We start from the raw sequence: 13,715 nt of genomic DNA on the forward strand, positions 1-13,715 counted from the left end.
CACAGCTTCTCTAGCCATTCGTTTGTTGATGGGCACTTAGGTTGTTTCCAACTCCTTGCTATTGTGAACAAAGCTGCAATAAACATGGGTGTCCTTTATTGCCTCTGAAGCTCATGAGAGGATTAGTTATGAGTCAATGTTTTCAATTTGATGGAGCATGAGAACAATTCCAAAAAAAAAAAGAACAATTCCATAAAAGACATTTTATTCTTCAGATTTCTCAAAGATGAAAAGATACTGATATATTTGAACATCTCCCCCTTCCCCTTCCCCCCCCCCCATTTTCACCTTTTTTCTACAGTATGGAGGAAATCCAGTATCTTGTGCCGTTGGCCTCACTGTCCTGGATATAATTGAAAATGAAGATCTTCAAGGAAATGCAACCAGAGTAGGAAATTATCTTACTGAGTTACTGAATAAACAGAAGGCTAAGCATACTTTGATAGGAGATATTAGGTATGTTTATCGTGATGTCATTATAGTTACTCTTTTTTTCCAAAATGAAACTAGTTTATATTTTCTCTTCTAAATAAAAATGGGAAGCTCTGGTGGCCTAGTTAGTGCAAGAAGCTGTGCTGCAATCCAAAGGCACGCAGTTCGAGGCCACCAACTGCTCTGCAGGAGAAGGATGGGCAATCCCTTCCGTGCGATTAACTGCCTCTGAAATCCCACCCGAAAGTCTGTTATGGGTCAGTTCAGATTCTATAGCACAAAACAACAAATAAAAATATGTCACATAAAACTAAATTTAGAGTACACACAAAAATATAGATAGCAAAAATCATTCCTAATGTAGAACTCAGATATCACCATTATAATTGAGGATATAGCTTTTTTTTAAAAAAAAAAGAAAAGTCATATAATTTCCAAAAATATTGGGGAGAAAAGGTGTTTAATCTTTCTCCCTCTCCCTCTGCCCGTCTCTCTCTCTCTCTCTCATTGCTATGAAGTCATTCTCTCTCCCTCTCCCTCTCCCTCTCCCTCTCCATTTCTCTCTCATTGCTCTCAAGTCATATTTCCTCCAGTAAGCTTTCAGGAGACCATAAATGTCAGGAGAGGTGGTTGTCCGGCTTTCTCCTGTGGATTCGAACCAGTAGAGAGGCTCTGCCTTTGGATTAGCAGTGCACCTTGCTACTAACTAGCTCACCAGTGCACCTTCTAAATTATCTGTTGAAAATTTTCAGTGCTATCCTGGGAAAGTAGGCATTTTTTACAGATGTATGTTTAGCATTTATCGTTCTACTCTGAGGAACACCAATAGTATCCATTTAAAGCTTTATTTCTTATCGTTAAATAGGGGTTGGAAGAGGGTGAGAGTAAACCTGAATGGCAAAGAGCAAACTAGTTTCACAAACTAGAAGGATCTGTGGTCACAGAATTGGTGTCTTGGGTTAATCAGAATCAGTTACAACTACCAATTAGAAATATCAATTACTTTCAAAGATCATCATATCTGGCTTCAAATTGAACTCAATGTGGGGACAGTGCTAATTTTCTGTAACGGTGAAGTACTGCATAGGGCATGTAACACGTTTTTCTTCCCCTTCCTTAGAGGCGCTGGTCTTTTTATTGGAATTGACTTAGTGAACGACCGTGAGAAAAGAACCCCAGCCACAGCGGAGGCGCAACACATCATCTACAAGTAAAGCCACCCACGCCAATTGAAGACCTGATTTCATTTCCTTCTACTTCAAAAAAGGGGGGAGGAGTTTAAGATATATGCATTTTATGAAGTGGGTTTCTTGCATGCAGAACATCAAGCTGCTCTTTGCTCACAATGTTCTAGAGTAATGGTCCTGAGTGATTGCATTTGCATACAATTCCTGCCCTGATTAGGATGAAGGAAAAGCGAGTTTTACTCAGTGCTGATGGGCCTCACAGAAATGTGCTAAAAATCAAACCACCTATGTGCTTCACTGAAGAGAATGCGGAGTTTATGGTGGAACAGCTCGACAGGATCCTAACAGGTTGGTCCACAGATGCTCATGAAGCCTCTTCTTCCCAAACCTGGTCACACATGACCTATTTTGCTTCTTGTTATTCATGCTGAAGTGAGGGAGGGAAGAAATGAATGCACAGGGTTGCATTTAGGGCTATAGATTGCTGAACAAATAACCATAATGTGGCCTTTTAGTTAAATTGAACTTTCTAGTTTTCACTCCTAATAAAAGTTTTTACTGGGCTGTTTCCCCGCCCCCAGTTGCTGTTGGATCTGTTCCAACTCACAGTACCTCATGTGAATCTGAGTGGAATTACAATCCAAAGGGCTATTATTTTGTTGTTGTTGTTGTTGTTGTTTTTAAGTAAAAAAAGTTTCTTTTTACCTAAGGAAAAGCTTACAAACCATACTGAGTTTTTTAATCCGTCCATATATGCTTTGTTTTACAATATTGTCATTACAATTCATTTGGTTATTCATGCACATTTTATAGTATTAATGATAATAGATTAATGTAAGTAATTATAATGTCCAAGCAATATGTTGCCTATTGTCTTTCTCCCATGGGTGTTTGATCACTGATTTATCAAATGTAGATTACGCAGGCCTTTCTTTAGAGGTGTTTCTGGATGGATTTGAACTCCTCCCCTTCAGCAATAGTGTTAACTATTTTCACCACTTAGGGATTTAGCTGAAATAAATGTGTTATTGTTATTATTAATGTTCACTTTCTAGCACCTGGGATATGTGAAACTCCATGGTTTCATTGTACCATGCACCAGAAATCCTGCTGTGTGTAGCATTTCATGAATGCGTGCATGAAACGTTTCTAATAGAGATTTTAGGCCACCACTTAATACTTTTTCTTGCTGTATCTTCAATCGTTTGACCTGTAATCATTTTACTTTTTACTTTAAATTTCTGATGAGTTCTGGATTTTATTCTGAATTATATCTAGCTAGACAATTAGACTGCCACAGGATAGAGCAGATTTCGGGGCTATTGTACATAGGGGTCGCTTTGAGTCACAAGGACTCAACAACACATCACAACAACAAAAGCACATTCTATAACATAATTAGAGAAGTGTCATTGTTAGGGACTGTCAAACTGAAACCAACTTATAGCTGACCCTACAGCAGGTTTTCAGGAGCAGCTGGTGGATTCAAACTACATGCCTTCGGAATAGCAGCTCAGCTCATTACCACTAGGCCTCCAGAGCTCCTGATAAAATTAGGTTAATTAATATTTCAAGTTTTTCTATCAATATTACAATGGTATGTGGGTATGCCAGAGACAGTAAAGTTGGCACAGGATAGAACAAGTTTCAGGGCTTTTGTACATAGGATCACTATGAGTCGCAAACTACTTGACAACACATAACAATAACAACAACGTATAAAACAGATTAAAAAAGTTATTTTTAAACTCACATCAACAACAATATTGTCATTGAGTCAGAACTAAGTCATAGCTGACATTCTCATGGGTTTTCAAAGGTATATATCACAAGGGAAGAGATTGTGTCAACGCTGTATCCTTTCTCCATACTTGTTCAATCTGTATGCTGAACAAATGATTCATGAAGCTGGACTCTATAAAAAAGAATGTGGCCAGTTCAAATCCACCAGATGCTCTGCTGGAGAAGGAGAGGTAATCCCCTCCTGTACCAGTCAGATCCGATTTGACGGTACACACACACACACACACACACACACACACAAATAGTAAAAGAAAATTAAAAATAAAAAAGAATGTAGCATCAGAATCGGAGGAAGATATATCAATAACCTTTGTTATGCAGGTGGTACAATCTTGCTTGCTAAAACTGAGGATGACTTGAGACACTCGTGGCAGAAGATCAAAGACTATAGTCGACAATATGGATTACATCTCATTAATATCACGTGAAAGCAAGATCATGCTGAAAATTATCCAAAAACAGCTGGGACACTACATCAGCAGAGAACAACCAGATAGGTAAACTAGGTTTAGAAGGGGCCTTGGCACTAGGGACATTATAGCCAATGTTAGATGGATCTTAGCTGAGCAGTGAGTACCAGAGGAATGCCTATCTGTGTTTCATTGACTGTACCAAGGTATTTGACTGTGTGGATCACAACAAATTGTGGTTAACTTTGAAAAGAATGTGAATCCCAAAGACCAGGAGGCAGTTGTGAAAATAGCAAGAAAACACTGCATAGTTCAAGATCAGGAATGGTGTATGTCTGGGATGCATCCTATCTCTATACCTTTTCAATCTTTATGCAGAATAGATCATTTGGGAAGTTAGGCTTTATGAAGAGGAATGTGTCATAAAGATTGGAGGAAGACTCATCAACAACCTGCGCTATGCAGATGGCACAACCTTGCTTGCTGAAACTGAGGAGAACCTGAGGCATTTGCTGCAGAAGGTCAAGGAATGCAGCCTTCAATATGGAATTAAGCTCAACATTAAGAAAACAAAAATTCTCACCATTAGGCCAATTGACAGCATCATGATAGATGGAGAAGAGATTGAGATTGTTAACAACTTCAGCTTGCTTTTCTCCACAATCAATACTGTTGCTACCTGCAGCCAGGAAATCAAAAGATGACTTGCATCTACTGTCAGGGACCACTCCAGAGTACCAAAGAGCAACAATATCAGTCTAGAGAATAAGGTGTGCCTGATTCAGGCCATGGTCTTCACAATTATTTGTTATGCATTACAGAGCTAGATAATGACTAAGGATGATAAAAGAATTGATGCCTTTGAGTTGTGGTGCTGTAGAAGAGTATTGAAGGTAATCCACGGACTACTAAGAGAACAAACAGGTCTGTCCTAGAGAGCATGAAACCAAACTGCCCTTTGGAAGCAAATATTTTGAAGCTCTGTCTCACATACTTTGGGCTGGTTGTCAAGAGGGCCCAGTCCTTGGAGAAGGACATAATGCTTGGAAAGGTGGAGGAACAGCACAAGAAAGGAAGACCTTCAAATGATATAGATTGACTCAATGAAAGGAAGTAAGAGTGTCAGAGACAATGAAATTGGCTCAAGAGATGGCAGGGTTCAGAGCTATTGTACATAGGGTTGTTATGAGTCACCAGCAACTTGACAGCACATAACAATAACACTAAAACAACATAAAACAAAAATCCTTACCACTAGGCCATCAGGCAACATCATGATAAGTGGAGAAAAGATTGGCACTGCCAACAGTTTCGTCTTATTTGGATACACAACACCCTTGGTATCAGCAGTCAAGAAACAAAAAGAAGTATCACATTGGGACAATATGCTGTCCTGACAGTGTACAGAAAAGCAATGATCTCTGTGTAAAGACTAAAGTTCACCTAATTCAACCCATAGTCTTCTCAGTTACATGCTATACATCTGAAAGTGGTACAATGATTAAGGATGACAGAAGAAGAATTGATGCCTTTGAGTTGTATTGTTGGAGAAGAGTACTGATGTCCCATGGATTGTTGAAAGAACAAATAAATTTTAGAGAAGAGGTAACCAGGATGCTCCTTGGAGGCAAAGATAGTAAAACTTCACCTCACATACTTCTTTGGTCATGTTGTTGGGAAGGACCAGTTCTTGGAAAAAGACATCTTGCTTTGAAAGGTAGATGTTCAGTGTAAGAGAGAGAAAAAAAAAAAAGAAACAAAACCCTCCACAAGACAAATTGACCCAATGACAGTAACAATGGGCTCAAGTGTGTCAGAGATGGTGAGGATGGAACTAGACAGGCGAGGTTTGGGGGGTTTTTATGTCAGCAGGCAGGCATGTTAACCTTAGTTTGTGTCACTTGTTGACTCCAAAAAGAGGACACAGCAATATTATGGTGGGCTCAGCAATTTTGAGAATTGATGATGGAATGCTACCTTAAAAATTAAAATGCTGAAAAAATTACACTTTTAAAAAATAATAACTTTTCTGTAATATATCACATTCATCTCTCCATCACTACTTCATTGAGAGTGGTCCTATGGGTACTACTGTTTTTAAAGATTTTTCTGTTATTTAGTCTTCTCTACCATATCCTTTTTGATTTAGTTTTGGAAGAATCCACAGGCTCCAAAGCTGAAAGCATGATCTCTGAGAAGACTTTGTGCAGAACAAAGGTAAGATTCTACTACTTTATTTTTAGAGGAAAAAGTTAAAATGTTGGGAACTTGGTGGGGTGGCAGAGGGGAAAATGGAAATGAAGGAATGTACACTTGGGTTTTTTAAAAATCACATAGAAACCTTAAGAACAAAATCAGTTCATGGTAGGGTTGACTTCTTATTGCAGTTATGAGTAAACAATTAAAATAAGTCCTGTTTCATCCCATATGAAAAGAATAAAATCAAAGAACTGTTCTTGCAGAACCTTTCCTAGACCTAACAGAACTTAGTCCTGTAACAAAGAGCTTTATACATAGGGATGGTAGCAAATGTCTTCTAGTCGGTCTCCTGTATGTCTCAGGCTGCCTGACGCAGGCTCTCACCCCTACATAGGCCTTAACAATGTGATTCAAGGTGCCAGCATTTGGTCCTGATGAGAATGAAAGTGCAGGCTTCCAGTAGCAGCCTGGGTCTGAGAGCCATCCTCCCAGTGGCCTAGTTTCTACACTTGATATGCTTCCAGCAGAGGGCCTGTCCATTCTCTCACTGGGTAACTCAGGGTGTGAGAAAGAGCTCCCTGGGTCAGTGAAACTGAGAGGCAAAAACTTGGGAGGCCTCATTGCATAATTTGTTATTTGTTTATAACTGAGATGAATAAAGGAACACTCAGTGCCTCAGAAGCCTGCCTGCACATCCAGGGCAGTCAGCAGAATCTTTCTCATGATTAAAAGCATGAGAGCAAATAATTTGCTAACAGGATTGTTTCTTTCCCTTCCCTAACAACAAAAACCAGTTGGGGGGGGGGGGGCAGGAGGGAGGGGAAGTACCTAATGTTCAAAAGTAGCATATCAAGTCCAGGACAGAATCACAGCTCTGAAATCCATCCAAGCATTAAAAAACAAAACCCACAGCTACTATCAAATCAGTTTTGACTCACAGCAACTGCTCCCTCTTTTGCCTGAGGGACAGCTGATGCATATGAACCACTTACCTTTCGGTTAGCTGCCCACCATGCCATCAGGGCTCCTTTGCATAAAGATTTCAGTCAAGAAAACCTTATGGAACTCACGTCTTCACTCTGATCCCTGCAGTAGGAATGAGTTGAAATTGACTCAAGGAAGGATATTTACTCCCAGCGACAATAACAGGAAGGAACAATCAGTGTAGGATTTTCCCCTTTTGTGTTTTTGTTTGTTGACCTGTAAAATGAGTGTTTTAGAGGTTCAGTGGGTTAGAGAGGAGTCACCCATCAGTCCGTGTTCTTGTCTTGTTCATGTTTAAGGACACACGCTCGGAATTGCCCAGTGATGGTCCCACCGAAGCCAAAGAAAATCCCAGCAGGAAGAGAAATGGATTATGCCCAGATAAACAGTCTCTGCTCAGTAAGAGGCTCAAGACATGAACAAGTCACACTTTAAAACAAGATAATGTCCAAAATAACAGCAAATGAGTGTGTGTCCCATTTCCATTAATAGTTCTGTTGTACGAGGAGGTACACTTTTCGTCCTGCTTAGATCGGAATAAAAAGTTAAATGAGTAATAAGTATAAATAAGATTATAATAATGAAATCATGTCAAGATTATCATTCACCCTTTAACCTGTTAATTCTTTACTTGGTGTTGGTGAAGACAAGTTAATTTATTCTACAAAGTTTAAACTTGCAATGTAATATTAAATTGGCCCTTTTACTTCTCAGAGTTTACCATTGACAATTAGGGAGGGCAAAGTAAAATAGCATCATAAACTTTGCACATTTAGTTCCCAAAAATAAAGATTCTATAAGGATTGTTATTATTTTAGTTAATATATGAATTATAATGATATAGAAAGGTTAATATGTAAAATTATGCTCATGGATTGTAAACAAATAAAGATGACATAAACAGAAAACTTCTTTACCAGAGTAAGAATCTAATCATTTTTAGATGGTAAAATCAAAAGCCCTTCAAAAAAAATATCACATCCAGCAAATACGAAGTGAGTACATAATTTTAAAAAACTCACAAACTTTATCTTGCATAGTTTTGGCGTGGTGTCAGGAGGGACCAGACCTTGGGAGAAGACACCATGCTGGGAAATCATGGAGAGCAGAGAAAGAGTGTTAGACCCCCAACAGGATGGATTGACACAGTGACTGTAACAATGGGTTCAAGCATATCAGAGCTGATGATGATGGTTCAGGATAAGATAAGGCTCCAATCTTTTGCTCACAGGGGGCCTTTGAATCATCAACTCCACAGTGCCTAAAACAATTCATTTCTCAGGAAGGGAGCTGCTTACTCATGATCCTGTGTGGCATGAAGGGGCATGAGAAGTGAGCATAGACACACTCATGGAGATGTAGCTGCAACAGCAGCAGGAAGCAGAGCACTTTATTCAGAGGGGCCCTGCTTCAAGAGATCTCCGCTCTGACTACTCACCTTGATGCACTTGGGACAAATAACTTCCTCCCCCCCCCCCCAAATCTATTGTCCATTATTCATTCCTGCCCTCCTTTCTATATTTTCACATGCATCGACATCTGAAAAGCAAGAGTCGTAAGGCAGACATAACAAAAAAGGCCAAAGTAGGTACTTTTATAAACAATAGAAATGTGTTTATAGTTTCAGTCTTGAAAGCTGGTGATGGTAGTGATGTTAGGTGCCATTGACATGACTACCACTCATTGAGACCCTGTGTCCAACAGAATCAAATCCTGCCCAATCCTGTGCAGTCCTCACCATCTTCACCAAGCTTAGACCCATGGTTGCAGTTACTGTCATTCCATCTCCGTGAGGGTTTTTTCTCCTTCACTGACCCTCTACTCTTCCAGGCATGGAATCTTTTTCTAAAGACAGGCCTCTACTGATAACTTGCCCAAGTATGTAAGGTGAAGTCTCACAATCCTTGCTCTTAAAGAGCACCTTTCCCCCCTCTCTTTTTTTAATAAATTTTAATTAAAGTTTACAGAGACTTAGGGTATCCATGCATTCATTGTTGCACTTTTCTCCCTGCCCATCCCCACCCTCCTTCGCCCACCCCAATTTGCTCTTCTCTTTGAAAAGTAAAAAAAAAAATTCTTTCATTGTTATGCAATCCCTCCCCCTAGGTCCACTCCACTAGGCAGCCTTCATTCTGGACTCCTGTCATGACAATAATACCTAATCATATATCCTTTTAAAACAGTTCTCTTCCTCATCTGTTTCAATGCAGTATCCATTATTTATCTCCTCTTTCTCGGACTTCCCTCAACCCTGATGTCAGTCCCATTTTACAACAGTGGCCCCAGCTTTGGTGAGAGTTCACAGGGAGTTGCACTGCTAACTCAAAGGCCATTTTCCTCTGGTTGTTTGAATCCACCAGCAGATCTGAGAGATACAGGTGGCAGTTCTCATTCTGTGTGATCTACAGCCTCTGAAGCCTCGTGGAAGGTGCATTGAATTTGTTTTTAACTCGGCCATGAGACTGAGTAAAGGAACATTCTCAGGGTGTTGGTGGAGCCGAAGTTTCTCCAAAGGCCCTAAGATAATATCTTTTAATGTCTTTCTTAACTTCTAGTAGACCCAGAGTATCATACCTTTCTCAGTCCAGAGCTACTTTACATTCACAGTTACAATTTGTGAAAGAGTTCACCAAAATTCATAATCTAAATACAACATGTATGTCTCTCTATCTTAACTGTGGAATAGCTGTTCTCCAATCTTCTGTTGATCAAAGTCAATTATCATTGCCAAGACAACGACTATTATTCACTGGCTGTTCCCTAGACATAGAAGTGCTAGATGCTCATGTTTCAGTTACAGCTTGCGTTCAATAGGAACTTCACATTGTCTATTGGTAAAAAGGGCATTCCCTCTGTGAACAGAACACCCAACCCCAAAGAACAGAAGCACAAAAAGATTAGAGATTGGACACCACTTCCACATCTCAGATCCAGGATCTGAGGGAATATTGTTCTTATTGTTGTTGTTGTTGTTGTTGTTGTTGTTGTTAAGTGCCATTGAGAGGACTACGATTCATGGCAACCCTGTGAACAGCCGATATGAATTTTGTGTCATCCTCATCATCTCTGATATACTTGAGCCTATTGTGCAAGCGACTAGGTCAATCCATCTTGTTGAGAGTCTTCCTTTCTTATTCTGACTTTCCATATTTCCAAGTCTGATGTCTTTTTCCAAGATTTGGCCCTTCTTGACAACATGCCACAAATATAGGAGATGAATTTTCACCACCCTTGACTCTCAGGAAACCCCTAGTTTCATTGCCTCAGAACACTTTTGTTCTTTTGGTAGTCCATGTTGAAAAGCCATGCTGCAATCCCAAGGGCACACAATCCAAACTCCATAATTGCACTGAGAATAATTGCTTCACAGGACAAGGATGGGCAATCTTTTCTCATTCAGTTTACTGCCTCTGAAAACACACTAGAGTTATGCTTCAAATTCTATGACACATAACAGCAACCACATGGAATATTCGATAATCTTCTCTAACACCAAAATTCAAAGGCATTGATTCTTATTTATCACTACTATCACACATAAGCAAAATATTGCTGAAGATTAAAAAAACCAACTGGAACAGTACATTAACAGAGAACTACGAGAAATACAAGCTGGGTTTAGAAAAGACCCTTCCAATGTCAGATATTGCTTTTGGCTGAAATAAAAGAGTACCAGAGGAATTTTGACCTGTGCTTCATTAGCAATGCAAAGGCATTTGACTGTGTAGATCACAACAAATTGGAGCTAAATTTGAGAAGACAGAACACTTGATTGTGCTGAGGTGAAACCTATACTTGGACCAGGAGGCAGTCATCAGAGCAGAGCAAGGAAGCACTGCATGATTCAAAATCAGGAAAGAAGAGTATTAGGGATCTGTCTTGTCTCCATACCATTTTAATCTGTACGCTGAACAGATCATTCAGGAGGCTGGACTTTATGAGGAAGAGTGTGGCATCAGGAATGGAGGAAGACTCATCAGAAACTTGCATTATGTCGATGATACAACCTCCTTTGCCAAAACTAAGAAGGATCTGAAGCATTTGCAGCAGAAAGTCAAGGACTGTTGTCTTTAATATGGATCAAAGCTTAACATCAGGAAGACAAAGGGTTCTCACCTCTGGACCAATTGGCAGCACCGTGATGCTTGGAGACGAGATTGTTATGTTGTTGTTGTTGTTATGCACCGTCAAGTCACTTGCGACTCATAGTGACCCTATGTACAACAGCCCTAAACTCTGCTCTGTCCTGTGCCAATCACACCATCTCCAATACACCCTTCCTGATTACCACAGTCATTTAATCAATCCACCTCATAGAGGGCCTTCTCCTCCTGTGCTGTCCCTCCACCCTCCCAAGCATGATGTCTCTCTCCAAGGACTGGCCCCTCCTTACAACATGTCCAAAGTATGTTAGATGGAGCCTCAGAATCCTTGCCTCCAAGGAGCAGCCTGGTTTAGCCCTCTCCAGGATGAACTTGTTTGTTTTCCTAGCAGTCCATGGTACCCACTATACTCTTCTCCAGCACCACAGCTCAAAGGAATCAATTCTCCTTCTATCTTCCTTAGTCATTGTCCAACTCTCTGATGCATAATAAGTGATAGCAAAGACCATGGCCTGTATCAGATGCACCTTAGTGTCCAGAGAGACACCATTGCTCCTCAGTACTTTGGAGAGGTCCCTAACAGTAGATTTTCCCATGGCAATGTCTTTTAATTTCCTGGCTACTGGTGCCAAGAGTGCTGACTGTGGAGTCAAGAAAACTAAAGCTGTGAACAATCTCAATCTCTTCCCCATCCATCCTGATGCTGCCAATTGGCCCAGTGGTGAAAATCTTTGTTCTCTTGACATTGAACCTCAATCTATATTGGAGGCTACAGTCCTTGACCCTCTGCAGCAAGCGCTTCAGGTCCTCCTCAGTTTCAGCAAGCAGGGTTGTGTCAACTGCATATCACAGATTGTTGATAGATCTTCCACCAATCTTGACCCCACATGCTTCCTCACAGAGTCCAGCCTCCCGGATAATCTGTTCTGCATACAAGTTGAAAAAGTATGGAGACAGTACACATCCCTGGTGTATTCCCTTCCCAATTTTGAACCATGCAGTGTTTCCTTGCTCTGTTCTGACTACTGCTTCTTGGGCCAAGTATAGGTTTCTCATTAGCACAATCAAGTGTACTAGGATTCCCATTCTTCTTAGAGTCATCCACAGTTTGTTATGATCCACACAGTCAAACACCTTTGCATAGTCAATGAAACACAGATATACATTCCTCTGGTATTCCCTGCTTTGAGCTAAGATCCTACAATATCCCTTGTACCACGACCCCTTCTAAACCCAGCCTGGACTTCTGGCAGTTTTCTGCTGATGTGTTATTCCAGTCATTTTTTTTATAATCTTCAATAGAAGCTTACTTGCAAGTGAAATCAATGATATTGTTCTAGTTTCCACACTCTGTTGGGTCACCTTTCTTTGGGATGGGAACAAATATAGATCTCTTCCAGTCAGTTGGCCAAGTGGTTGTCCTCAAGATTTCTTGGCACAACTTGGTGAGCATATCCAGGGCAGCATCCATTAGCTGAAATATGTCAATTAGTATACCATCAATTCCTGGGGCCTTATTTTTTGCTATTTCCTTCAAAGCAGCTTAAACTTCTTCCTTCATCACCATAGGCTCTTGCTAATATGTTGTTTCATGAAATTCTTCTGTGTCTGCCAATTCCTTTCGATACAGTGACTCAGTATATTCTTTCCATCTTCTTTTAATACTTCCTGGATCATTTAACATTCTGCCGAAAGCATCCTTGATTATAGCAACTCGAGGTTTGAATTTGTTCTTCAGTTCCTTGAGCTTAAGATATGCTGAGCGAGTTAGGCCCTTTTGATTTTCTGACTCCAACTCCTTGCACATTTCATTGTAATATTTTGCTTTGTCATCCCGTGCTGTCTTTTGAAATCTATTCAACTCTTTAGTATCTTGAATTCTTCCTTCTGCTTTGACTTCAGATATAAGCTATCAGATCAAGGGCAGGACAATGGGAGATGGATGTTGAAGGGAGTGGGTAGAAGTGGACGGGCATCCTGGCAGATGGGGGAGCAAGAAAATGAGTGAGTAAAGACACGTGTGCCAAGGGCAGGGATAACACTGATACAAATGGTTAACTCCACAATAATGGATATATCTTTCACTTTTCTGTAAAACGCTGGTCTGTCTGATACTTCTCTAAATCTGAACACTCAGATTAAGACAGACTAGGAAGAAGGATTGGCCATCTGAAATAGCAGGCCTCCAAAAACTCTATGTACAACAGAATACATGTAGATAACAGAAAGGGCAACTGAGGTTGAGTTTTCAGGTATGGAAATACAAAGGAATAGGAACAGTTATAAGCAGACACTAGTGATTGGGGCATGGAATGTGAGAACCACGAATGTAGGAAAAGTAGATATTGTTAAGGAAGAAATTGTTGTTGTTGTTGTTATGTGGCGTCGAGTCGTTTGCGACTCATACCGACACTATGCACAACAGCCCTAAACCCTGCTCTATCCTGCGCCAACCGCACTGCCTCTGACACACCTATCCCAATTACCCCAGTCACTGAGTCAATCCATCTCATAGAGGGTCTTTCCCTCCTGCGCTGTCCCTCCACCCTCCCAAGCATGATGTCCCTCTCCAAGGACCCGTTCCTTCTGGCAACATG

The 13,715-nt window shown here is 40.5% G+C and overlaps 1 protein-coding gene across 1 annotated transcript in view; it reads left to right on the top strand.

The window, feature by feature from the left end:
* LOC102850634 (ethanolamine-phosphate phospho-lyase-like) overlaps nt 1-7,434 on the top strand; it is a 40,568-nt gene extending 33,134 nt beyond the window's left edge. Inside the window, exons 8-12 of the mRNA XM_006881151.1 lie at nt 302-456; nt 1,553-1,642; nt 1,837-1,967; nt 5,982-6,049; nt 7,306-7,434. Of these exons, the coding sequence (XP_006881213.1) occupies nt 302-456; nt 1,553-1,642; nt 1,837-1,967; nt 5,982-6,049; nt 7,306-7,434 (573 nt within the window). The remainder of the gene's footprint in view (nt 1-301; nt 457-1,552; nt 1,643-1,836; nt 1,968-5,981; nt 6,050-7,305) is intronic.
* The last annotated feature ends 6,281 nt before the right edge of the window (nt 7,435-13,715 follow it).

Source organism: Elephantulus edwardii, unplaced genomic scaffold (genome assembly GCF_000299155.1).
Source record: "Elephantulus edwardii isolate Elephantulus edwardi_28Jun2011 unplaced genomic scaffold, EleEdw1.0 scaffold00012, whole genome shotgun sequence".
In the NCBI taxonomy this organism is placed as follows: domain Eukaryota; kingdom Metazoa; phylum Chordata; class Mammalia; order Macroscelidea; family Macroscelididae; genus Elephantulus; species Elephantulus edwardii.